General features: G+C 41.8%; 1 protein-coding gene across 2 annotated transcripts in view; it reads right to left on the bottom strand.

The window, feature by feature from the left end:
- The window catches only part of CDH17 (cadherin 17), a 37559-nt gene extending 15848 nt beyond the window's left edge, over nt 1–21711 (bottom strand). Inside the window, exons 1-7 of one of the 2 annotated variants that reach the window (XM_061448087.1) lie at nt 21557–21711; nt 7427–7496; nt 4580–4678; nt 3786–3923; nt 2086–2224; nt 1610–1768; nt 726–925 (exon numbers count right to left, since the gene is read on the bottom strand). In XM_061448087.1, coding sequence (XP_061304071.1) covers nt 726–925; nt 1610–1768; nt 2086–2224; nt 3786–3923; nt 4580–4678; nt 7427–7496; nt 21557–21558 — 807 coding nt within the window. In that variant the 5' untranslated portion in view covers nt 21559–21711. Of the gene's footprint in view, nt 1–725; nt 926–1609; nt 1769–2085; nt 2225–3785; nt 3924–4579; nt 4679–7426; nt 7497–10237; nt 10356–21556 lie in introns of those variants that run through there. The other variant, XM_061448088.1, reaches the window with a different exon arrangement.
- Nucleotides 21712–24803: the final 3092 nt, after the last annotated feature.

The raw sequence follows: 24803 nt of genomic DNA, 5'->3' as shown, positions 1-24803 counted from the left end.
TGCAGGATGCCGAAGGACAGCATCAGTCCTGCCAAGGTATTTTTGATATAGCAGGTGTGCTGCATCACACCAAACTGGTCACAGCAGAGCTTCCTTGGTCCAGGGTTGGAGTGGAGATGACCCCCGGCCAGACTGTTCTATGGATAGAAGAAGCTAACCTCTGAATAACCTTCAGCGGGTTAGCTCTTGGTCTGCCTAAAGCCTGAAGGGTCCATGGTGTTAGAGTGAGGCTGGAAATGCTCAAAGAATCCCATTAGGAGAGAAGAGTGGCACCTCCACAGAGGGTCCCAACTGTCTGGGAGCTCCCTTGGGATGTCTCAAGAGCTTTATCTTCCATATTGTGCCAGGTAGCCTTGTAAAGTACCCTTTTTCCTCCAGTCATCACACTGTAGCAAAACTATCCAAATGTTTCCTCTATCTATGCGATGCTCTCACACAAAGGCAGTGCTGACAGCCTCTCCAAACTGAAGGGCAAAGTCCAGTCACTCTAATGTTTACATTGACTGTATTCAAACTATTCACTTTCACACTAACAATAATTTAACGAGACCAACTAGAGGTCGTTCCCAAAGGATACCGTATAACAAAAAATAATAGGGAGGTACCAAAGTGTTTCTGAAGAGCCTGGTGTTGAGTGCAGTGGGGACACCTTCACAGTCAGCTGTGAAAAAACAACGCCATGAGGCACTGAGGAGAGGTAGAGGAATCACGGTCAAGGGCCCTACCTGGCTGATATTGACAGGGTGGGCCTGGGTTGAGTTTTCTTGGATGTGAATGATGGAGGGAGCTTTCCACAAGCTCTCCTTCACAGTGATGATCACATCGGTGCTGCTGGTGAAAGCATTCATTGTCATTCCTGCCATGTCCTTCACAGTGACGACGAGTGTGAAGGTGTCCTGCTTTTGAGGATCTAAGTAATAAGAGCCTAGAGACAGAGCAAAGAGCCAAGTGAAGTGAAGCAGAGGCTGTGGAGATGGGTCATCTGTCCATGGTACTATAAGCACTGTTTCTACATGCACTATGCTTCTTCATCTGCTCCATACTCACTCCGTAGATTGGCCTCTGTGACAAATCTTAGCAAGCCATTTCCTCTGGCTTTTCTGCACAATGCAGCACAGCATCATGTGAACATAACTGTATGAGATTTCTCTGCTGTGGTCTCATGTTGTGGAGATGCATCACTGAACATCCCTCACTCCAGTTACGCACTCCTGTTCAGCCCAGCAGAAGACACAGGGAGTTTTAAACCATTGCAATTCAGTTGGGATCATGTGGCCAGCTGAGTTTTTTTTGTGTTTTTCATGCTACTGCTTTTGGGTTTCTATATTTCAAGGAAGAGAAAATCCCAGGACATGGGTCAGTGTAGTCCTGAGGGCCAGAGGATCTACCTCTCTTCTCAATGTTCTTTTAGATCCTAGTCTCCATTTCTGATAACTTCCCTTGAATTTGGTAGAACACAAAGTTCCCCCAAAACCAGGGCCTCAGTGGAGTATGTCCCACTGACTACATTTATTCAGAATTTAACATGAAGGCTGTGCTGTTGTTTTGCTCCTATGTACACCCAGGAATTCATGCTTGCTTTTTGACAAATAAGAATCTTTTTACATACCCATTCTACTCGGTGAGATTGCTCCAGTTACATTGTCAATCTGGAAAAGCATTTCTGAATAAGGATTGGGAAAATGATGAAGAATGCTGTACACCAGCTGTGCATGGAGAGTGGTAGGATCATCACGGTCAGTGGCGTGGACATACATGAAGGGCTTGCCTGTTTGGATTAGAGAGGAAACAGCAGTAAGAGGAGACAGAAACCTCCACATGTAGTCCATCCAAGCAGAGCCCTCAAGCTAGGAAGGCAGCTTATGGAAAGTTATGTATCTCTCGTAGTAAACGATGCTTGTGTATAGAGGTTACACTGCCTGTGTATCATCCCACACCCTACCCTGGTAGCCCCCTCACCAGCTCTGCTTAGTATTTTCCCAATAGTCATGAAGACCAGTTGATGAAGAAGATGTCAGGAAATATAATTAAACTAATCTACCTAGCTTCACATTAACTATAATATTTAATTCTTATGACAATTACCTGGACGGGAGTTCTGCCTCACTACTCCAGTATACTTCATCTGGTCAAATTCTGGTGGGTTGTCATTGATATCCTCCACATATATTGTAACAGCACATGGACCTTTCACTGTGTTTCCATTTTCATCCAAGCTTTCTACCTTGAGTTGAAAGAAAACAAAAAAAAGAAAGCAAAGAAATATTTTCATGTATATAAGTTAAATGACATAAATGAACATCAGGATGTCAAATGCTAAGTCCTTCTTACTGTGATGCAAATCTGGTGAGAGTCATCACTGGGTGGCTCCTTTTACAAGGTATATACTGTGGTGTAGCTCACTGATAATGATTTGCCAGAGTATATATTGCCAACAGAACAAAATAACTTACTCCTACTTCTGATGACAATTTTCCCACTTCCAGTCTCAGCAGACTACTTGTATTCTTGAACAGCTTAGACTACACACCTTCTTTAAATAGAAATAGATAGTTTCCAAAGAACAGGGAGAAAACCCAACACGATATAGCAGAATCAAGTGTGCTATTGTAAATATCAACCTGAAAATAGACTGATCTACGGATTTGTAAAGAAAACTTGATTCCTAGTTCTGATTGATTGCATTTTCATTCCAAACAATTTGACTTATTTTTTGTACTTCTTTGACCTTAAAGCACCAAGAATGTATTATGTCTGCCAGAATTAATTTTGTTAGCATATAATAGAACAAATTATGATTATTTATGTCTATTATTTTGACTGTTGTTGGGAAATGTGTTATTATGCCTTAGTTACTATGCCTAACCAAGTATCATTTTTCAATTCTGTCATTACTTGTCTGTAAAGGATTCCCATGTTTAGGTTAATAAGTTCTGGGGCTAGAAAATTGTCCTCTCTAATTCCATTTCAAGGGTGCTTTAAAGCTGAGAACATGAAACCATTAAACCTGAAGTGCTGGACTTTATAAAGATAGCTAAGGCTAGCTGAAACATCATAATGTTCTTTGTTCAGATACTGATTCTCTCACAATCACCTTTTCAGTTGCCTGTGCCTCAGAATAAGACAACACCATTTTTGACACAGAATAAGGGCACAACAGTACACTGAGAACAAAAGATCGCCTACCCACTGTCCCACTCCCAACAGTGTTTACAATGACACCCTTATGAAAAGAGCGTAACAGCAGGACAAACACAGAATGCTTTTTAATCTAATAGCCTCCAACATATACAAAACAAACTTTCTGCTGTTATCTAATAGAGGTTAGATCTGTGCCTCTGTGGTTTTTACTCACACCATTTGTCACTAAATAGAATATAATCGTAATAAAAAGATTACAATAGCTAATTTTCCCATTTCAGCCATGGAATTCACCCAATCAGTCTTCAAGGTTAACAAGCTAACCTCATTCATGGGCCAGATTTCACTTCCAGTCAAGTGTTCTCGTCATATTAGAAGAACTAAAGTATTGGTGTTGGCATTAGGGTAATTTCTGTTTTCTCAAAATAACTTTTGTGTGTTAAGGAGCATTTTCCTGCAATAGTTTCAGAACTATAAAAACCATGTGCCAGTCAGCAAAGCTCAATATTAAAAATGAAAAGCTGCCTGTCAACATAGACAAAGGAAAGAATTTGTAATTTCAGCAGTTTTCCATTAATTTCAGGTTTACCAAAAAAGGGTGAATATGAATAACCCTCCCTTCCTATTTTTCACCAAGTTTTTACCTGCAGTCTGTGCACTGCTTTGGTCTCCCAGTCCAGAGACCCATTGAGATACAGGATGCCTGTCCTTGGCACAATGTCAATTATTCCATCTTTTTCACCAGTCACTCGGAAGCTCACAGCAGGTGGCTCAGATGTGAACTAGAATTAGGAAAAAACAGAGGGAAAAATCATCCCCTTTTTTCAGCATTTTCACTATAATCAAGATAATTCCATGCTTTTGTGTCTTTAAAATCTGTGGCCAACAGTATACTTGTCTGAGGGAATGATATTCCAAGAGTCTGCTCAAACAAATCTGCTCTTTTCTGATCCTCAAGAGAGGAGTTTTCACATTATTTCCTGAATGCTTCAGGAAATCCCAACTGTGGTTTCTTTCCAAAGCAAACGTCTGCTTAGGAAGAGGCTTTGTCTGAGCACGGGAATGGAAAAAAATGACACACATTCTCCATTTGCCTGGGAGCTTGATCTGTCCTTCTGTGGCTATGGCTTTGGGAAGAAAACCTCAGAGCTGAAGGAAAATGATGACACAAGTTACATGGAAACCCATTCTCTAGGAATACTGGTTTTATTAAACTCTGCCTTTGGATATCATCTCAAAATGTGTTTGAGAAGGGACTGTCTGATGTTTTTTGCATGCAGACTCTTGAATTCCCAGATAGAGGAAGTCAAAGTTAAATTCAGATCCTCTCAGAGGACTGTTCTTCCCACCAGCACAGATAACAACAGTGCGCATAAGGTCAGTGTGTGCAAACTATGAGGGTTTTGACTGGGCTGGCTACCAAGAGACATTTGATTACCTGGTAAATGAAGCGCACTCCCCCTCCTTCTGGAACAGAGAAATTCATGTCCTTCAGAGGCCCAGTCACGTGCAGGTCCCCCATATTCTGGCACATTGCCTGTGAGAGATAGAGAAAGGGACAGAAGAAAGCAGACGAGGGACGTTTGCTGTCACCACATACAAATATCAGTTCTCCATCAACTGAACCTCTTGAGAGTTATTTTGCTATAATATAGTGGAAGAGACTCTTTCTGGTTTGCACTGAACACCTCTGTGTTATTTAGTGTACATTTATTTTTAAAAGCAGTGTTATTTATTAATCAATTTGGAAACAAACATTTGGGCCCTACCTTTTTCTGACCACTGCATAATTACATGAGATTTGGTCTACATTCAAGAGCAAACAGAAGCACCAAAGAGCTGAATGCAGACTGACAGCAAGAAGAAATTCATAAAAGCATTTTTGGACCACCTCTGTGTCCCCGACAGATCCAATCACATCCCATTCAGGAGCCACACAGTCCCATGGCCACAAGTGTGTTGGGAGACCCAGTGCCACATCTGGGGATGGGAAGGAACTGGGGCTGCACCCCTTGTAATTTCCTGAGTAAATCCAACACTTTTTTGTAAGGGGGAAAAGGTGGAGATCCTCAGGTCCCTACTACCCCAGCATCTGGGAAAGCTGCTTGAGCCCTGTGACTTCACATCAGCAGCATGTGAGTGCAGTCCACAGCCAGAGCAAACATGTCCTGCTGATCTTTGGCTTCTACCTTGTCACAGAAGTGCCTTGTAAGTCTGTCTCAGCCTCTGTTTTCTTTCTAATGGCTGACAATGCCTTCACATAGTGTTTTATCTGGCAAATTTTTCTTGAGTTTTATATGAGTTTTACAACCACCCCCTCCCTAGTGCCCAAAGACCTCTTCACACACTCCTACCTTAACATTTCAGTGCTGTTCTTGTTTTTAAACAAGAAAAGGAAAGCAAAAATCAGCCTCCCAGAACAGCCCCTGCACACAAGACAATTCATCCTGTGGTTCAGATAATCTACCTCTTTCTCCAAATGCAAGAATAAACTCCTCTGAATGCCTACCCTTCTCTCCCTGTCACCAAGGTCTTGTTAATGCTGAGGAGCTGCCTGCCAGAATTAGGTCTTCACCATTTGGCTGCACAGGTAAAACTCCCTTTCTTTTGGAGTAAAAATGACTTTATTTTGCTTTATGGATTTGGAGTGCCATTGCCACCCTCTTTATTGCTCCATGGAGCCGGGCTCTGAGAGTGCATGTTCTCTGCTGCATGACTTTTCCCCTGGATTTAGTGCTATTGCTGCTGGGACAGCTACTCAGCCTCTAACAGAAAAGCACAGTCTACGTATTACCAAGGGAAAGCTTAATTCTGTCTATGACAAAAACATAACTGAGTTCAGCACGATTTACCCTAAAGCTCTGCTCTGTGTGTGTGTGTCACAAGTCATGTTTGAATAACACCAGATTCTGCTTAATAATAGCCAGAGGAGCTGCCCTCCTCACCTACAAGGGTTTGTGCCTCTTCTTGCAAACAGGAATACTGGGATATAGCGAGATCTGGGGAAGGAGGAGGAGAGATGCTAGTGAGCAACAGTAGAAAAATGTCAAAAAAAAAGCCATGTAATTGGTTCACATGCCAGGAAAGAATACTTTACAGCTACCCTTTACCATTACTGTTAAATGCTGACTGCTGGCCTCTGCCTGGAACAAAACTGCAGGACCCTAGATCTGACCTGCTGTGGCTGTTCCTGTTTTGCACTGGTGGGCACAACCTGGCTTCTGGAGGTTTTTCCCAGGGCTGCTCTGCACAGGGCTTTTGCTTGGTCGTGTTCTCTGCCATGGAAGAACAAAGGCTGATGCTATAAAACCCAAAGGGTTCAAGGTGCAGGCTGTGAAGCAAATAAGAGATATCTCTTCCTGTGGATTAAAATTACTTTATGTGGACCATAAATATTTCCAAACATACGTCTACAGCATGAATCAATACTCGGGAGCCTGAAGGGGAAATAGGCTTTTCTCCTTGGTCTGTATCCAGCTGGCATCTCTTTTGAAGATGGCTGTAATGCCTGCAGAGTGGCTTTGTTGCGGGCCAGTACTACTACGGGCAACAGCTTTTGAAATGGGAAGGAAGAAAGAGGTACTCGCTATTGTACATCAGTCCCACCCCTCGGGGTCTCTGTATTCTGAGACATTTTTTAGTAGACTTGAATTTGACTCATTTTCTTATCTTTTCTGTCAATTTCACTTGTAAAGTATAAGACACCACTGTAGCCTTCACAAACATCAATCAATTTAATAGATGACAACCATAAATAGCACAATTAATACATTTCAGCACCAGAAAATCTTCTGAAAAGAGATTTATATAGACAGCATAATGAGCATATATAATTAATATGAATGGTTTAAACTATGTGCCATTATATGTCTTGGAATACATTTAATATGTAGCACATGTATGGATTATAATACAGAACACGATACAGACGTCTTCACTGTTTGGTGATTTGTTGCATTATTTTTAATTCTTTCCTAGCATGAAACCCACTTATTGGAAAAAAAGAAATAACTAAGGAGGAAGTACAAGAGGCAAAATGGGTAAGCATGTGTCTTTTAGGCTTTTTAAAGTTTTTCCCTAATGATTGACATCTCTTCTTAACTTTTGGCTATGGGTCACACATGTGCCAGGGATGTACTCCCGCACCCACAGTTACAGCTGCTCTGCTGTAGCACGCTGCCAGCCTGACCTGCAGACTGGGACACCCCACGGACTGGAGCTCAGAGGTTTGCAGGTAACCTTTGCCATTTGCTCCCAGATAAACAAAGGAAAAGCTGTAACTCACCAGGTGAATGACAAGCAGAAATTGAAGTCCACACAGCTTAAACATACTGGAATAGGCTTTGGTTTGGGTCCTGCAAAGAAGAGGTGATAGTCACTTTAACACCAAAGAGCTGGCCCAATCTCTTTGTGAATAAAGGCTACAGCTAAGCCTTCTGGAAGCTGTAGAGTTGGAGCAGGTGAGGAGTTTGCTCTGAAGGACCAAGTGCAGCTCTGCCCACAGGAGGTGAGACTGTTGGTGTCCCTGGGCTGGTTGGGAAGGTCATTCCCATCAGGTGTGTCCCCAGTGATGTAGGAGGTGCCACATGCTGTAAGAACCTCCAACAGCAGTCAAAGTTAAAAAGCTATGCAACCTCCCTGCTGCAATGACGCTATGTCACACAAGTCCCATTTTCATTTCTGCTTTGTTGAAGGCAACAGGACGTTCTCATGAAACATTATAACCACAAGAAGATGAAGGTCTTGCAAGGACCACCCTGAAACCTCTATCTTCTGATTACAGAAAGCAGCTGTTCAGTGTGGTTTGCAGAGTCAGAGGAAGCTGGAGGTATCTGCACCCTTAAAACACATTGTTACTGGAAATGAAACTTCCAAGTCCAAGGAGCACTGCCTGCCTCAAATGCCGAAAAACTGCTGAGCATACACTGCCATGACTTGTGTTACATCCTCTTGGAAACTAGATGGGTTCTTCAAAACTGAAATCCTGCTTTCCCACGACTTCTAGATTTTAACAAAAATGACGAAGCCAGCTCTGGAAAGAGGTGAAGCTGGTGTACAGTGCTACCATCTTCAGTGGTGCTCCATGTTACGTGGTTCACACCTACAGGTAACCTTCAGCTACCGCAGCTCTGTGCCATGGAGGATCCCAATGAGAAGATGACACTGTGGAGGCAGTGTAGAGGCACAGCTTCCTCCAGATATCTTCCTGCTTGTGCTTCCCATCATACCTTTCCCCCCCTCCCACCTTTTCCTTCTTCTTGAGGAAATCAACAGCTGATGAAAAAGGGGACCTGTAAGCATAGAAACTGCTGCCTATAGTGTTGTTTTCTCCAGCATTCATTTTAGGATATGACACAGGATTTTATCTTGCAAACCCCATTCTGAGCAGGGTCTTCTAGTGTGTGCAATTACACCCTTTGAAATTACTGGGCTCTCTTCTTGGGCTGGAGCTAGCTGCATGAACATGGGATGAAGATAAAATGGCACTGCTTTGAGACCTGAATTGATCAGGAAAATCAATAAATGTGTCAGGAAACTAGGACTGAAGGTGAACCCGCGGTAGCTGCCTGGCAGTGATGCCTGCTGCACTGTTCCTTCACTGACCCGCCTGGAGCCAGTGGTGCTGGAGCCTAGCACAGGCAGGACATAGGTCAGGAAGACACTTTGAACCTCCTGGGAAGGCACTTTGAACCAAGACCATTGCTGCTCGTTCAGTTAGAGACTTGGTGGAAATTCATTCAGTTCCTCCGTAAGTCCAACAGCCTCTCTGCTCTCATGCTCTGGTCTTTTTTGGATACATTGGCCAGTTTTAGTCACACTTAATAGTAGGGTGGGAACATTAACAATCTAATCTCTTATTAATTTGGGGTAGCAGGTGGGACAAAGGACCCAAAGGCATGTCCTCCCTGAGGGTAAGGCTGCAGTGTGTGCCCAGTAGCTGCCTGCATGGTTTCATCTGCCCCTCTTAGGGAGATATATGCCTCTCAGCCAGCCTGTGGTGGAGGGACACTGGGGAGATAAAAGTACTGTGAGAGTCTGGCAAGAAGTGAGGGAAAAGGCCCTCATTTGTGCATGGGGTGGTCTGGGGATACCATGGTCTGGATTCAGGAAAAAGAGAAGGAGCAAGACTTACTATGGCAAGGAGAAAACTTAAGGAAGGGACACGTCCAGCCTTAGTGTACAGGACAGAAAATGCTGAAAATGCACTCCTTCATGTGCTGCCCAACTGCGCCGTGTCTCAGCCAGGTTTCTGTCCAGATCCGACTACAACACACAAAAGTGGAAATACAGCCATTATGTAGGTTATGGGTTTGCATGGTAAATGCCTTTGCTGTTCCTTTCTCTTATTCAAACATCATTCCCTAATGTTGTGCCACTGTGGAGCCTGTTGCCAGGCCAGGATGAGTGGCTTGATGAGCCCTTGAATGTTAATTTTTGGCTGGAAGCTGTTACCAAGTCTCACAAAGCCTTGCACTGCCAAGGACCAAAGCACCAAAATACATACTGTTCTGTCACTCGGAATAGAGTTTCAGCATATATAAATTCATACAAAAGTTTTCAGTAACAGACAGTTTCAGGGTTAGAATAGGATCAGCTTAACTGAAAGCAGCCTGAGATCTGGCTGAGCGTCAGAGCCATATTTTCCCCTTCATTTCTTAGCTTCATCTCAGCGCTATATCCCTAGTGATCCCTTATGGTTCCCCTGCCTGCACAGAACTCTCTAGGATAACCATCATTTAAATATTCCAGCAACTTTCAATAATAAACATACAAAGAACAAAGAATATTCCTGGAGGCTAAAGATCAGTAACAATCACAAGTATTTGGTTCCACAAAAAAAAAATAAATAAAATAAATACATAAATAAATTAAAAGTTATTTTCTTTAAATGATTTATTTCAGATGTTCAAATTCAGTAAAAAGAACATGGAGGAAATTGATCCAAATCAAATACAAACCAGACTCAGCCTTAGCACATCAGTCATCCATTTTACAAGGACAGCTGAGTTCCTAATGTTGCCTGAAAAGCCTTCAGCAAAGAATTTGTTCAGGTTTTAAAATCTTCCTGTGAAATGACAGTTAGATTATCCCTTACCTGTAACACAAAGAGCTTATTTTGCTCTAAAAATGCTTCTTTCTTTCAGCTGTGGGAATCACCTTTGTGCAGGTTGGACGTGTCTGCCCGTGCTTCTCCACACGGAGGTTTATAGTTCCTCAGACTTGCCCTAGAGATTCAGCAGCTCAAACATTAACAGCATGGAGAATTATTGATTCTTAATGACTAGGTGTGGTATGAAACTGCAGCCGTGTAAGGAAGCAATGTAGCCCTGAGATAGTTTACAGCCTCCAGTATTTCTATGTCCTTTGGTATTTTCCTTCTGAACACATTTTTTTCAGTTGGGCTGTGAGAAATGAATGCACAGGGAATGGGTTGGAGCCACAGAGAGAAAGTTATCCTTTCTGTAGGAGAGGAGGTGGAAAGGAGAAGGTGTGGGCCTCGGGTGGAGATCACGTTTGCTACTTGCCTAGTCACAGGGAAAATTCATGTTGAGAAGACAAGAATTTGGACATAAAGGTGGCTTGTTTTCACAGCAGATCTGTGCATTGGGAGGACCAAGCTGAGTTATGAGAATACTTGGTCAGTCATCGACTCAGAAAGCTCCAATTCTGCCTGAGCTCTGCAAGAAATTTACTTCAGGTAATTTTGGGCAAATGACTCTATTTTCCCTTTTCCAGAAGCTCATTGCATAATGGAGGTAATCATTCCTTTCCCCCATCTGTCGCCTTTTATTTCTGTTTAAGGTTTTCAGCCCTTCAAGGGAACCAGCCCTGCTAGTGTCTGTATTATAGCACTTGTAGTAAGGGAAACAGAAATCAACTGGACTGTAAAGGACTAAGGTAAAATCTATAATAAATGGAATATATTTGGGAAAAAAAAACAAGTTTTTAAAAAAATCATCATCCTTCAAATGCTATGCTTTCTGCCAACTCCCTTCTTAATATCATGCTTATTCAGAAGTTTTTAACAGGGTTATTTTATTCTCTCATGAAATATCACTTTTCATCCAGGTTCTAACTTCTGTTCTCAATTTCCACAGTATGTTAGATTGCTCTTGAAAGCTGTTAAATTATTTGTACAGCACATCAATTTCTGACTTATATACCCAAAGAAAGAAGCGTCTAGAATCTATTACAGCTGGAGGGTGTACAGTTCTGGGAAAGGTGAGCTTTCTGTTTGTCTTTCGGATCACACTTTTCCCTCAAAATCAGTGTTTGTTTCTCCAGGAGAAACCCTGTGCTTTCAGCATGCTTTCAAACACAACTGTTCTCCATTTGCTTATGCACTCAGAATGATTCAGACTTTCTCAAAGCTGTCTGCTAGCAGTGAGTTATCTTTAGAACACAGCTGAAAACCAACAGTTTCCATAAAAGCATTAGAGCTCATTGTTAATGGTTTCAAAGTAAATATAATAAGAGGGTAGGAATTGAGCTTTCTTGGAAACATGTTGACTTTAAACGACTTACATGCAGATCAATTGTGTGCTAGTTGGATATGAAAGAGCGGTACTTTCAGCATGAAGTATAAAATTCAAAACAGCAACAATCCATGCTGCAATTACAAACTCACATAACCAAAATCCTAATGTCATTTTTTTTTAGCCCTCCTTCACATGACAAGTGCAGAATAACTCGTGTTGTGATGTCAGAAGTCAGAGCCACAAAAACAAGTCAGGTATTTTTCTTCAAACGCTTGTATCTCTGCTTGGAAGTCCAATTATTAGGAAGTGCAGAGGGAAATTGAAATATAAATTCAAGGTACAGAATATGCTTAATTGAACTCCTATGTATTTTTTAAGTCAGAGGAAGATGTGAGCCTGCTCACCTCCAGTATCTTTCTCTGGCTGAAATAATTTCCCAGCCACAGCAACGGCTTACAGGTTGTAACCACACAGGGAAAAAAAATCTCCCATGTCAAACGCATTACAAAGTCCAGAAGCACTTAAGGCTTTACAACAGTCATAACATTGTGCCACAGATGAAATCACAAGAAGAAACTCAGCAGTGAGACTGGTGCCTTGAGCCAGCTGTTTCTCTCAGTAAATCTGATGAAAAGAAGGCAAATCTCCAGGTGTTTATTGTGCAAATCATTGCTCAATGAGTCAGTTTTTCCAGAAACAACTCTTCACATATAATTAGTCACATCCTTTTCACTATTCCCATTTATCAGCTTTGTCATTCCTCCTTTTCTCCTCTTTGATTTTTTTCTTTCTGTCTTTTTACTTTTATTCCTTGTTTCAATTCACCCTATGTCTCTCTACATCCCTCTTCCACTCCCACAAAACTAACAGGACCTGCCTGACCTCAGCTTCTTTCCCTTTCTGTTTGTTTAGAAAATACTTCTTTTGCGGATCTCTTAGGGCATGATGACTTCACATCATCATCAATATGTGTCAAAAAGAGCTAGCACCAGTGGAGGAAAAAGAACCACAGAAAAATAGTGCTTAGAAGAAACAAGTTTCGAGTCATCTAGTTCATTTACTTCTCCTGAAGCAGAGTCAGCTAACCTTGCAACCTCCCTGATTGTATAAAGTGCAAACAATGACCACTCCTAGTCTCCACAGGTAATACATTGTGGTACTTTCAGACATCTACTCATTCACATTGTTGCCCTGACACTGCTTAGTCACCTTTGCTGCTGAGCTGCGCCCCAGATTCTCCTGGGTGAGGCTTTCCAATGCTGCTGAGGACAGATTCTTACAAACAGAATCTTCCAAATGATACAGCTCTTACCAATGCACTTATAAAGTATTTTCATGTTATCTTCATTGCATTGTTAGCTCTGATTTTGCTTGTATTTCCCTTTGTTATACAATCACCTTTAATGGTGTAGCCTACTTATGACTGTCTTTGTGCTTCCTTGTGAATTTGAGAACACTGAAGAACTCTGATTTAACTAAGTAGTTTATTCTTACAACCCTTCCTAATATTACTTCTGCATTGGGACATATTATGCCATTTTTTCCATTTATAAAGAGACCTGGTCAATCCTGCTAATGCTTTTCTTTGGTTTGTTTCCTATGAAATTCCTCTTATTGATAACCTTATGTTTTTTTCAAGTGCATCATATTTTTTTTTCCTTATCCTTCTTTCCATTTGCAAGGACTGTGGTATCATTGTGGTATAATTACCATACACTCATATCAGCCCCATCAGCTGTACTCAACACTCCAAAATAAATATATTCATCCCCATCAACATTTCACTTTCTTTCTTGACAGTTCTTTCTGAAGCACTTTACCCTTTCATACAACAGTCCAGCCTCAAATTATTCAGCCAAATCTCTGTGGCTCTCATAATCTTGAGAGCAAATTCAGTATTACAGGGCCTATATTTTGATAGCTTTGCCCTTTCTACTGTTTATACCCCTGCTCATGTTGAGATAATTTATGTTTATACAACAGTGCAAGATGTGGTGTTGAGGAGAGGGAACTTGGACAAAAAGCACGAATCAAAAGATCAGATGAAACATTTTTGTGAGCAATCATGCAGAACAAGAGGCACCACGGTAAAGGGCATAAACATGGGGGTGAACTAGGTAGGCATGTGTTGGGACAGCAACAAAGCATTGCACTGACTGTTCAGCAAGGTCCCTGCAAAAAAAGGTATGCAGATGTATTCAGCAGTTCACAGTAGTAATTCTTGGTGTCCAGGGTGATGAAGCTATACAACTTGTGCAACTCTGTTCTCCTGCCCACCAGATGAGGCTTTCTGACTGGCCTTGAATGATAAAAGTCTTTCTTGAGGCATCCCTGTTCCCAGAACTCTATATTCAGTTTTCACCTGCCAACATTAATTCTCAGCTGGATCAGTTATCCTGTCTGGGGAAGCAGGTAACAGACCACCAGTAGCTCGGGTGAGGTAACTAAAAAGGTTTACACCATCTCACAAGCAGAGACTCTCTCTGGTAGCTTTCTTCCTTGGAGCTGTCATTGTGAATTGCCCATCTGCTAGAAGACATGGCCTCTGTCCTCCCTCAGCAAAGCTCACAGTCCATTTCCACCCCACTGTTGTTGCTGCCCTATGCCTTCTACATCTTTGTTTGGCTACCCTTGGAGGACTCCTTGTCCATCATATTGATACAATTCTCCTAGCCGCTGTTGTGTCTCAGCCTAGCCACCTCCTCCAGCAGTCTTTCACCTGCATGGTACTTCGTTCTTGGCTCGCACTGACACTGATACTACCTTGCAGCTCAGTAATCCCCACCAGGACTTGGGCAGAGATATTGCAGGCTGGTTTCATTCATAGGTAGGTGTGGCCACCCTCAAAGCAGGAGGAAGTTCAATCAGCAGCATGACTGGCTCTGTTGAAGCAGCATGTCCCCACTTTTGTTCCCAGAGGATCTCCCTGAAGGCCTTGATCAGCCCCATCCCTGCAGAAATTGCCCACACATGTAGTATTCTTAGCCACAGTCCCCACCTCCCCACGCACAGATGCCTGACCTCTCTCATCACACACAGGTAGATCCTACTGGCTTGCCGCCTTCATCACTGGCAGAAGAGGCCTGTTGAGAAGTTCCCTTATTTGCTGCCTTCAGGTCCTGGCCCCTGTCAGGTGCTGAGCTAATGCTGTTAAAGTCCGGGCTGTTAAACTTGCCCAGGTCAAGATGAAAATTCTAGTTTCCTTCTTTTTTCTTGCAAGCAATGACATAATGGAACCAAATGGCTCTTCTGAAATAAACAATGCATATTCTAGAGATTACTGGTGTTTATACTACTTATTGCAAGACCTCCAAAGGAGATTAAAACTTGAGCTCCGTACTGAAGCACAGGGAAATTCACTTTCTTTCAGTGTGCTGGTGTCCTCTAGCTAATTCTCATGACATCTTAGGGTAGCATATGCATTAGAAGTTGTGAACTGCATATTCAAAAATCATATTTTTTCCTTATAAATGCAGAAGCAGCAATTTTTTTGCCTCTTTCAATCATTACTTGATACATATAAAGACATGTCCACAATTTGCACAGGTCAAAAAATGTAATACTGTGTCAAAACAAAATAGGAAAGCCAAGTCTTTCCTCAGCTATAGTTTATCTAGAAATCATGATAGCATTATGACATAATGCCTACAAGGATGCTGGAGAGGGATTCTTCACTAGGGACTGCAGTGATAGGACAAAGGGTAACGGGTTAAAAAAACAGGGGAAGTTTAGATGGGATATAAGGAAGAAGTTCTTTACTGTAAGGGTGGCGAGGCACTTGAATGGGGTTGCCCAGGGAAGCTGGGAATGCTGCATTCCTGGCGGTGTTCAAGGCCAGGCTGGACAGAGCCTTGGGTGACATGGTTTAGTGTGAGGTGTCCCTGCCCATGGCAGGGGGGCTGGAACTAGGTGATCTTAAGGTTCTTTCCAACCCTAACTATTCTATGATTTCTATGAAACAAACTTCAAGCTGGCAGTCTGACACTCTTTTATGTTTATTCACACACATGTAAATGGAGATGGCCTTAGGACCTGTGAAACAGATGGTCTTAAGTCACTATCATCTGGATGTACATACCCACCTGTAAGACATTGAAAGACACATGATAAAACAAACTAGTCTCAATGGCTGTTTATCACTGTGATCATAGATTCTGCTGCCTCAACTGCTCCATATAGCAGTCACTGGATAAAAATCAGAAATAAACACAGAAGCAAAGCCCAAATGCCAAGATTCCCTCTTCAAACTGAAGCAGAATTCAGGTACTCTTCATTTCCCTTCTCTGCTCATCAGAAATCACAATCAGGAAATCCCCACGAACCCTGGCAGGGATCTGGGACTCTGAGTCCCAAATGTAGCAGAAACACTTTCCTGCAGGCACCCAAACACCAGAGCCAGGACAGACACTCACGTTCAGCCCTGTGCTTAGCCTTCCCTGGTTCCCAGCACTGTGCAGCTCACTGCTTCGCCTCCTCACCTCCTGGGTTTGACACCTGAGGTGTTTCACTGTCCCTATTAGATGTGTCAGGACCAAGGTCCTGGAGCTTTGGGGTTAGATTTTACTCCAGTATCTTGAGAAAAAAGCACAGCAGTATTTATACTTTTTCTTATATCTGGTTCTCAACCTTTTCAGTAAAAACTGCTGTTACAATATGCAATATGCACTATGCACATGGTGACAGACTTACCAAGTAGTAAAGCCAAACTGAAATTCAGTGGAGCATACACAGAAATCTGCAGTGGCTGGGCAGTCCCATGTCCCACTGCTCAGTTGGGAACCTGGAAAACCAACCTTTCAGTGAAAACATCTTTCAAAAACTGGCACTGGAGTAACTGGAAGCTGATGCCGTTTGTTTGACTCCCTCCCACCCACACAGCTTTGAATACAAATTGAGTTTCTGCCACTCAAGCTTTTCTGACTCTGCCTTTGCCCTGGCTGTGCAAAAACAGAAACAGAGCATCAGTCCAACACACTCAAGTTCAATGAGTCTTCTAAATGGCGGGATTTATTGTTGCCATGTTAATATAAACCAAAGAATGGAGATCTTGACCAGTGAAGATAAAACTGCTTCAACATTATAGTTTGTAACAAGATGCTTCTGATGGGATGGGTTCAAAGAAATCACTTTCTTTCCCTAAACAGGCATCAGAAAATCCTGGCTCATTTGCCCCTCGGTTTGAGCTCATCTCTTCTCCACGTCGACAGTATTCATACTGACACTGTGTTACATCACAGGGTAGAACTTCTACAGCCTGATAAGATACCAAGTGGCTCCCTTGAGCACAGTACTGCTCATAAATATTTGTACAGCAACTGTAATAGCAAGAAGAGCAGCAAACTTCAACTCATAGGAATTCTTACTGATAGTTGAGTTCCCAGAGTACGTTTCCCTAAATAATAACTGCATTTCCAACATTGAGTTGTCTTCCTTAAAGCCTTTGACAAGACTAGGGACAGAGAGCAAAGGACTAAATATTTGCACTGATTTTGACTAGAAGTGAATGCACTTTATGTCTAAATATAAAATTCAGGGTTTGTTTTAGCACACATTTTCTTTAGAGGAATTGTCAGATGGCCATAAATGTAATACCTGCTGGAAAATTGTCACAAAACAGTCCTACTACCACACATCTCAGCAGTACCATGAGATCTGGTTAAGTCATGCCTTACACTGAAAGCATTATGAACTTCCAGAGAAGTGCTAGAAGTGGACTTGAGCCTTTTTAGGGATCTGACTGTTTCATTTCAGAGTCAAATTACATGGCTCACAACACAAACCTGAATCAATGCTGAGACTGACCTTTATCTATTGGAAGGAATTTTACGTTCGTTTGTTGCCATTCCTGTTTGGCCAAGCCAAACATAAAGTATCTCATTTATCTCAATTACCTACTGTGGTGATCAAGAGATTGTCACACGGATGAGCCATTAGAGGATAAGGCCTATGGTCTGCAAGACAGGACTGTGCATATTGTGTGTGACAGCCACCTACAACAAACAGTATTTAAAGTACTAGTTCCTGTGCTTAGAATAGAAAATGCCAGAAATACCACATAATTTTAACTTTGACCAGCAGTGGATAACCAGCTTTCACTGGCACACCATATGCAAGCTAGGACCTCAAGGGACTATTTCTGTGACTAAATAGCTGTGGTATTAGGCTATCAGTGTATGTAGTTCATGTTCACTTCCGTACTTCCAAAGAGTGCAACCATTTTAGCTCCTTCCCTGCCTCACTTATGACTTATATGGAAATGCCTCCCTCAACATACACGTCTGTTTGCTTGACATTAATGGAAGGTGCATGACTTGATGCCCTCCCTCACCTCCCACTTTAACATCTCAGACTTGCATGTGTCTCACCACCTTTCAAGTTAGAAGGGCAGTCAGCAGGATAAATTCATCAGTACAGAGCTACCTCTGCTTTTTTGCATCTCAAGGTCAGTGCAGTCAGAGGATGAACTAGTAATTTTAGCATCATGGTGCCTTGGAGCAGAGCTGCCCCAGTGCTGGCCTGGACTGTTGGTACCAGTATGCAACCTAGACCACAGGGATTCAGGACCAGCAAGGCTGAAACTAAATGCTGTGCATTCAGGGGTTAATTTCATGGCCAAAGACAACAGGAACACAGAACAAACTTCTTCCTGGGGAGCCCAAACACGAAGTTAAAGGTGTCACTAGAAAATGAAGCACAAAGCCATTTCCTTTTACCCCAGTCTCCAGCAAGGTGTGCTAGGCTGCACTCAGGTCAGAGCTGCACCTCTAGCCTGCTTTTACTTTTGCATTTTCTGCCTGTAGCTACTTCCTAGACCATATCCCCAGCATAGGCACAGCAGTGTAGGACTGAGCAAACAATCTTCCTGGCACCCAGCAAGCTCACTGCCATGGGCAGATTCTCCTCCCAGTCCAAAGGGAGACCAGCACGCTTCAGTAGCACATGTATAAATCAAAACCCAGCCTGATGGAGAACAGTTTGTCTGAACTTCTTGGTTTTAATGGGTCTTCTGTAAGTGCTAAGTGGACCCAGCAGTTTGTGGGATATTGAATAAATTACACCAGTTACTGGTTAATGATAAGTTTACATTTATAATTCATTATAGGAGTTCCAAGTATTAATTTAATTCTGCAAGATCTCTGCAAGTAAAATTATCTCCTTTCCACAAAAGCAGTGCTGCCATCAATTCCAGGAATTCAAAAACCGTAATTCAAGCCCCAAAACACCATGATAGGCTTAAATAGGTCTTAATAAGGACAGACATGAATGAATGTCATTTTGTTCACCTTTTGCTGTGTGACTCATCATGTTTCTTTGTGGCTATGAAGATTAGACTTCTTTGAACAAAAGGCAACTTCTCACATATTCATAGCATTGTGAAAGCTGTTGAGCAGAAAATAAGATTATTTCAACTTCACAGTCAGAACTTTCTGTGTATTTTCCAAATGAATTAGTATGCTGTTTGGAACTACAGAGATATTTAGCTCCCATCTTTAACCTAAAGTGTAAAGAGGTTGTTACCAGTCTAAGGATTTTGAATTATGTTCCTGAAAGAGTAGTGCTGGTTGTAAACTATTTTTATTAGTTACTCTTGCTGGAAAATTAAACAGCACAATGAGCAGATAATGCAGAAAGAGAAGCAATACATGTCAAATGCCTCTGATGTTCATTCAACCTACTGTGACGAGATCAGAGAGGAGAGATGGACTGCAGATGGGGTATCACACTTTGTGGTAGTTGGTTGGGATTTTTTAATAAAACTGGAGGGGAGTTTTTTGTCCTTTGTTGCCCAAAACATATTTAGCTACATTTCTATTTACTTCAAAACCAGTTTAATTTTTAGTTTAGCCTTCAGATTCCTGTGTTTAATAGGTTTTTGCTGAATTTCTTTTAGCCTTAATTTATTTACATCTTTTGTTTATGGTGATGCCTTGCTTGTGGAAAACTGTCTAATATTTCTCTTAAATGTATTTCTCATATTTAGAACCTAGGAAAAGCTGGTCAGGAGATGTGTCCATCACTTCTGCTCTTCTCGCAGTGACTGAAGGGGGTAACCAGCTGCGCTGGAGGGAGAGTGTTCCTGTAAAGCTCCTTAAAGTGTAAAATCTAATGTCCAAGTCAACTTCCTGTATAGCACCTCACAATGCTTTGCACCACACTGACTGAGACATTTGTAGGTGTACCCTCTGGTCTGATGCAAAGTCAGCAATTTCCAGTGCAGCAGTCAGCAAAGGAGGAATTATTTTTGAAACCGCAACAGTATCGACCAACTACAAGATCATCTTCGTCAGACATTGACACTTCTATTAATTCTTTCTTAAATTCTATCTTTAATTTTAGAAGTCTTTTAAGTAAATTCAAAGAATTGAGTTTACTTTAAAAATGTAAATCAAGTTATTTTATTAATCTCCATTAAGAGCCCTTTTGCTTCCAGTAACACTTTAAAAGAAAGAAGGAAACACAAGAAACACAAGCGTATTTGATATTCTGCTTATTTTCAAAAGCAGGCTTGAGAGAAGTAGCAGGTTTTAACAATGGTAGAGTATTATAAGTATAAATAAAAGATGGACTTGTATGTGTATAGTTTGACTACAACAGAATTCTTACAGTTAATTCCTACAAAGTACTAATTACTCTTAGAATTGGTAACTTCATGTCACTGCAAGTTTTTACTAAATTAAGCTTGATGAGCACAACAGAAGCAGATTTATTTTCCTTTAATTTGTTTTGGGTTTTTTTTTCCCTTTATTTTTGTCTGCTTCTGGAATCCAGTTTTAAACACGCCGTATTTGCAGACTTTGCTACACTTTAAGAATGAATGTCAGCTTTTATGGTTTCGGGTTTGTTTTCCTTTGCTTTTAATATCTAGCTACTATGGAAGTTATGCATGTATGTTTATGTAGATATTTTATAGGTTATTTACAGAAAGGAAAGTAGTTTGTTGAGTAAGCACAAGTGTTTGACACAGTGGAAATGCTGCAAAGAACACATGGAAGGGAATGTTACATAAATGTTGAATAATTTCCATTTAAATAGCATACCATTATTGCCTATATATTGCCTATAATATAAATAATAAATATTTTATTCATATAACATATAAATGCATGTGTTCTTAATTTGTAAGCATTAGTTCTTTACCTATTGTGCGCTTACACTTTACTTTCTATCTTTAACACGATCCCATGTATCTGTAGTACTGATCTAAATTTTTGTTATTAATTTCTGCTCAAGTGGGCAACTGGCACAGAGCAAGCCTGCTCTCTCCTCCATTGGCTGCTGCTGTCTCACCAGTTCTAAATGGGATGCTGGCCCTGTGTGTTACTACCAATTCGAACAATAATTTATCTCACTCTTGCTATTGCCTTACTATCCTTATGGGCAGAACGAAAACTTTCTGGCTGGCTGTGCTACAGTTCCAGGCCACATCCAACTCTCATTTACATGCACTTTGAAAGGGAAGAGTTACAAGAGGAAGGGAAAAAAGACAAAAATGAAAATAAAGAGAACATAACATTCTTAAGGGCCTTACTTATGTCTGCTTGAGAGAATTCAAAACCAAAAGGTCACTAGCTCACTCCTTCATTTTCATTTCCAAACAGAAACTCGTACTTCTTTTATGCCCATCAAGGGCCTGGCTTGCTTTCCAGTTTGACAAAGAGCCTGTAGTCATTTGTCTATGCCATGCTTGCTGAGGGAGTATGGACCGGTAAGTATAAGCCATGGACTGGCAGAGGTCAGCCATGCTGAAGGGGTCAGCTTCCAGCTGAGCTATTGATGCCAAGCGGCCATGGACAGGCAAGCTAGATGGCAGCCAGGCAGCACATCTGGCTTCATTATTTTTGCTAATGGCTTTTAATGCAAAGTCCTCTGCAAAATAGCAAAGATCACAACCAAGAGAGAAGCCCTGTGAAGTGAGCAGCATTAGTGCTACTTACATAGGCCAGGATGGCAGGACTGCAAGCGGGCAGGGCAGGGGCTCAGTGGTGCATGGTCTTCCTGGGGATTTTTGGAGGTGCTGTGCAGGGAGCCTTCTGCTTTGCTAAAATCTTGCAGATCAGTGGAGAGTCACTTCAGGAACTGTAGTTTTTTTCTTATTTAGATTTCAAGTAGTTTCATTTTCTTTAGCCAGACTTATGTGTCAACAGCTGAATATGGTCTTCTATTTCTGCAAATGTGGTTAGTATTTCTGTAACTGCTTTAAATACATACTGCATCCAGGCAATAATGTGGCTTCTGAAGACACATGCAATTTTTAATAGCCTGGTTCAAGGTCAGAATCTCAACACTATATAACTATGTATGTTACATACACTTTCCTGCCATCCGGCTAAACTCCTTTTTTATTTAGAGAGGGAAAAGTTTGTTAGTTTATTTGTATTGCAGTAAACTTTAGCAAAGACTTTGACAAGGATAGCCAGAATCACTGCAGTAAATGCACAGTGACAGAGCCGGCACCATGCCTGAGGTTCTGCAGAAGGGTTTCCTCTACTGTACAGTATGCAGCAGTCTAAACTGTTGTAACCAAGGTCTTCTGACTCCCACAGCAGGACTAGGAAGCAGCATTTTTCCCCTCTAGGTTACCACTCTGGCAACCAGAACTGTCACTGGTGTCTTGTACTTCAGCAGCCTTGTAGCCCATACCGTCCACCAGGGATGCAAATGTTCTACAAAGTCACTGTGGTACTCGTAGCAAACCCTGCCTTCCAGAGCTAAGCCCTTAAATCCTCCTGTGAATCTGAAGCACTCTGGTCATTTCTTTCTTCTATTTAAATGGGAGTGCTTAATCACCACATTGATGAAATACTGCAGGTAGGAGCTATTAAAGTAGTGGCCCTCAGGTGTGGAGCTGGACTGTGGGCAAGGTTTGCCTGGACCTCTCCCAGCTGGCAGTCCTCAGCCTCCACACGGCAGAGCCCATGTCTTATCATACTGAGGTCAGGATTATACACAGGAAACACTGTGCTGCACATGGGAGCTGGTGGGGCTGGATGTCATCTACCGCATCCTGAGGAATGCACCTCCCAAAATGTACCAGCCATCCTTGAGCCTTGCATGGCATTTAAAATGACATCTTTCAACCACATATGGTAGAAAAGGAGGCAGCGCTGCTCCCAGCATGCAGGGGGAAAACAGGCTACTTTGTTAAGTAGCCTGGCTGTAATTGGATCCAGAGTCAAGGAAGGGATCAGGAATAAAATTAAGATGCCATCCTTAACCATGAGGTTGCTGTAAGCTCAGAGAGACCTATTTTCAACCAAATTCTACACATGAAATTACTTTTTTCAGAGCAAATGTGAATCAGCTAGTGGATCTATGTGCTATCTTATGGATTGTACCCATTTTTAACAGCTTTTGGTGATCTGGACAGCAAGTTATTGAAGAGGTTGAGTGCACAGCCTAAATGGAAAATTATACTTGCACAGAAATGTTGTCTCCATGCAGCATGCCTCCAGCTCTGAGCAGTTCAGAGAAGTTTGTACTCAGTCTCAAGACAATATCTTGTTTCGGTGTATGCCAAAGTGCAGAGCACTTCCAGGCCCCACCCATCGGAGATAAGAGCACACCTTAAAAGAAGTATCAGACAGACCAGATGAAACCAGGATGTGTTTCCTTTTTGTGTGGAAGGATGACATAACTTCTTATTCACAAACATACAACAGATCTTTTTTGGCACTTAGTCCTTCTTTGATTCAGTAAAAAGGACATCATCTAGTCCTCAAAATGCCACTGCTGTGAGTAACATGGAGTGGACCACTTGCTTAAGCAAACATCTGCAAGGACTAGATGCAGGCATCCCTCCTCCCGCTCATTGTAGGGTGTAATCCCACTGTCAGGAGTGACAGAGCTGCCCTTCACCAACCTGTCACCTCTTCAGGTGTCCATACAAGATTTTTATCTGTGGGAACGACTTGGTCCAATAATCCTTATGAAGACAAGTTTTGTGGCACCTAGACTATAGGAATTGTGTCCTGTGGCTAAACATACATATTTAAATCCCTAATTAGGAAAAGTTTGCATTACAAATTGTATTACAAATTAGTAATTTTCAAACTAATGCATGAAAGAAATGTTTAATGCATTTAAATGGAGCATAATTTACATAAAAATTATTCTTGGTGATGAAGTACCTTAGAAAATTGAGTGAGTGGGTAAAAAGATGGCAGGTGACCAGTTACCATTGACTGGTCTGAAAGCAGTGTGTAATGTCAGTCAAATATGCCAACAAATGCGAAACATAATCAAGAAGGGTACTGAAAGCAGGCTAGAAAGTGATGTTATATTGCTCTCTGAAATGTAGCATCCTGAGTAGTGTGTGCTGCATCCTCTGCCTCTCAGGCAGGAGACCATTATAGAATGAACGGAGAAGGGCAATGAACACAATTAAGGGATTTGAGCAATTGCCTTAGGGGAAACACTGAAAGGTTTGGGACTTCTTGACATGGAGAGAAGGTGGCTGAAGGGGAAGTGACTGATAATTTCAGTTTCACAAAGCTAGTGGAGAAAGTGAGTGAAAAACTGCTGTTCATAAGGTCACATAGGTGATATCCCTGAACAGCATGTCCTATTACTGCTTTGCTTCCTCTTCTTAAAGACAGCACAGGGATGGAAACACCACTGGTCCAAAGCAGTAGGGTATTTCTTCTCAAGGGTCCTTAGATTCCTTTTCAATAGTTCTCCAAGGCAAGTCTGAAGTCCTTAAACCAAACAATATCAATTTGCTTTGCCACAAATATCAGAGGATGAATTTCTGTATGGGTAAAAATCCTGCCATGGGATTGCTCCCTGCCAAGGGAGCATCCTTAAGGGAGCATCCCTACTTCTGAATAAGGAGGAACAAATGCAGCCATTCATGTCACAAGATTGTACCAAGGGGAAGAGGAAAATCTTGAAGCACAGAAGACTGAAAATATAGCTAAAAAGCATATAAAATGATACTACAGTGACAAAGCTTGAAAACACCCTATTGGCAGTGATTCAACAGTATTTAGAGAGGAAGTACACCCTGAGCAACTTCTGAGCAAAGCTGTGAATTGGAGAAATGCAAACACATTGCTGAAAGCCACAAGTAGTCACAGAAACAGCTTCCTGGCTGTGTAAAAGTTACCAAGGTCCATTCCGAGGTCCATGGACGTTAAACCATTTAGCAATTCAGTGAAACCCACACAGAGTCAGAGAATGGGT

This window comes from Pezoporus flaviventris, unplaced genomic scaffold (genome assembly GCF_033815535.1).
Source record: "Pezoporus flaviventris isolate CSIRO_AGI_PZ_B2104156 unplaced genomic scaffold, CSIRO_AGI_Pfla_v1 ptg000007l, whole genome shotgun sequence".
Taxonomy (NCBI): Eukaryota; Metazoa; Chordata; class Aves; order Psittaciformes; family Psittacidae; genus Pezoporus; species Pezoporus flaviventris.
Note: the sequence above shows the minus strand (reverse complement) of the source record. Positions and strands in the feature narration are given on the sequence as shown.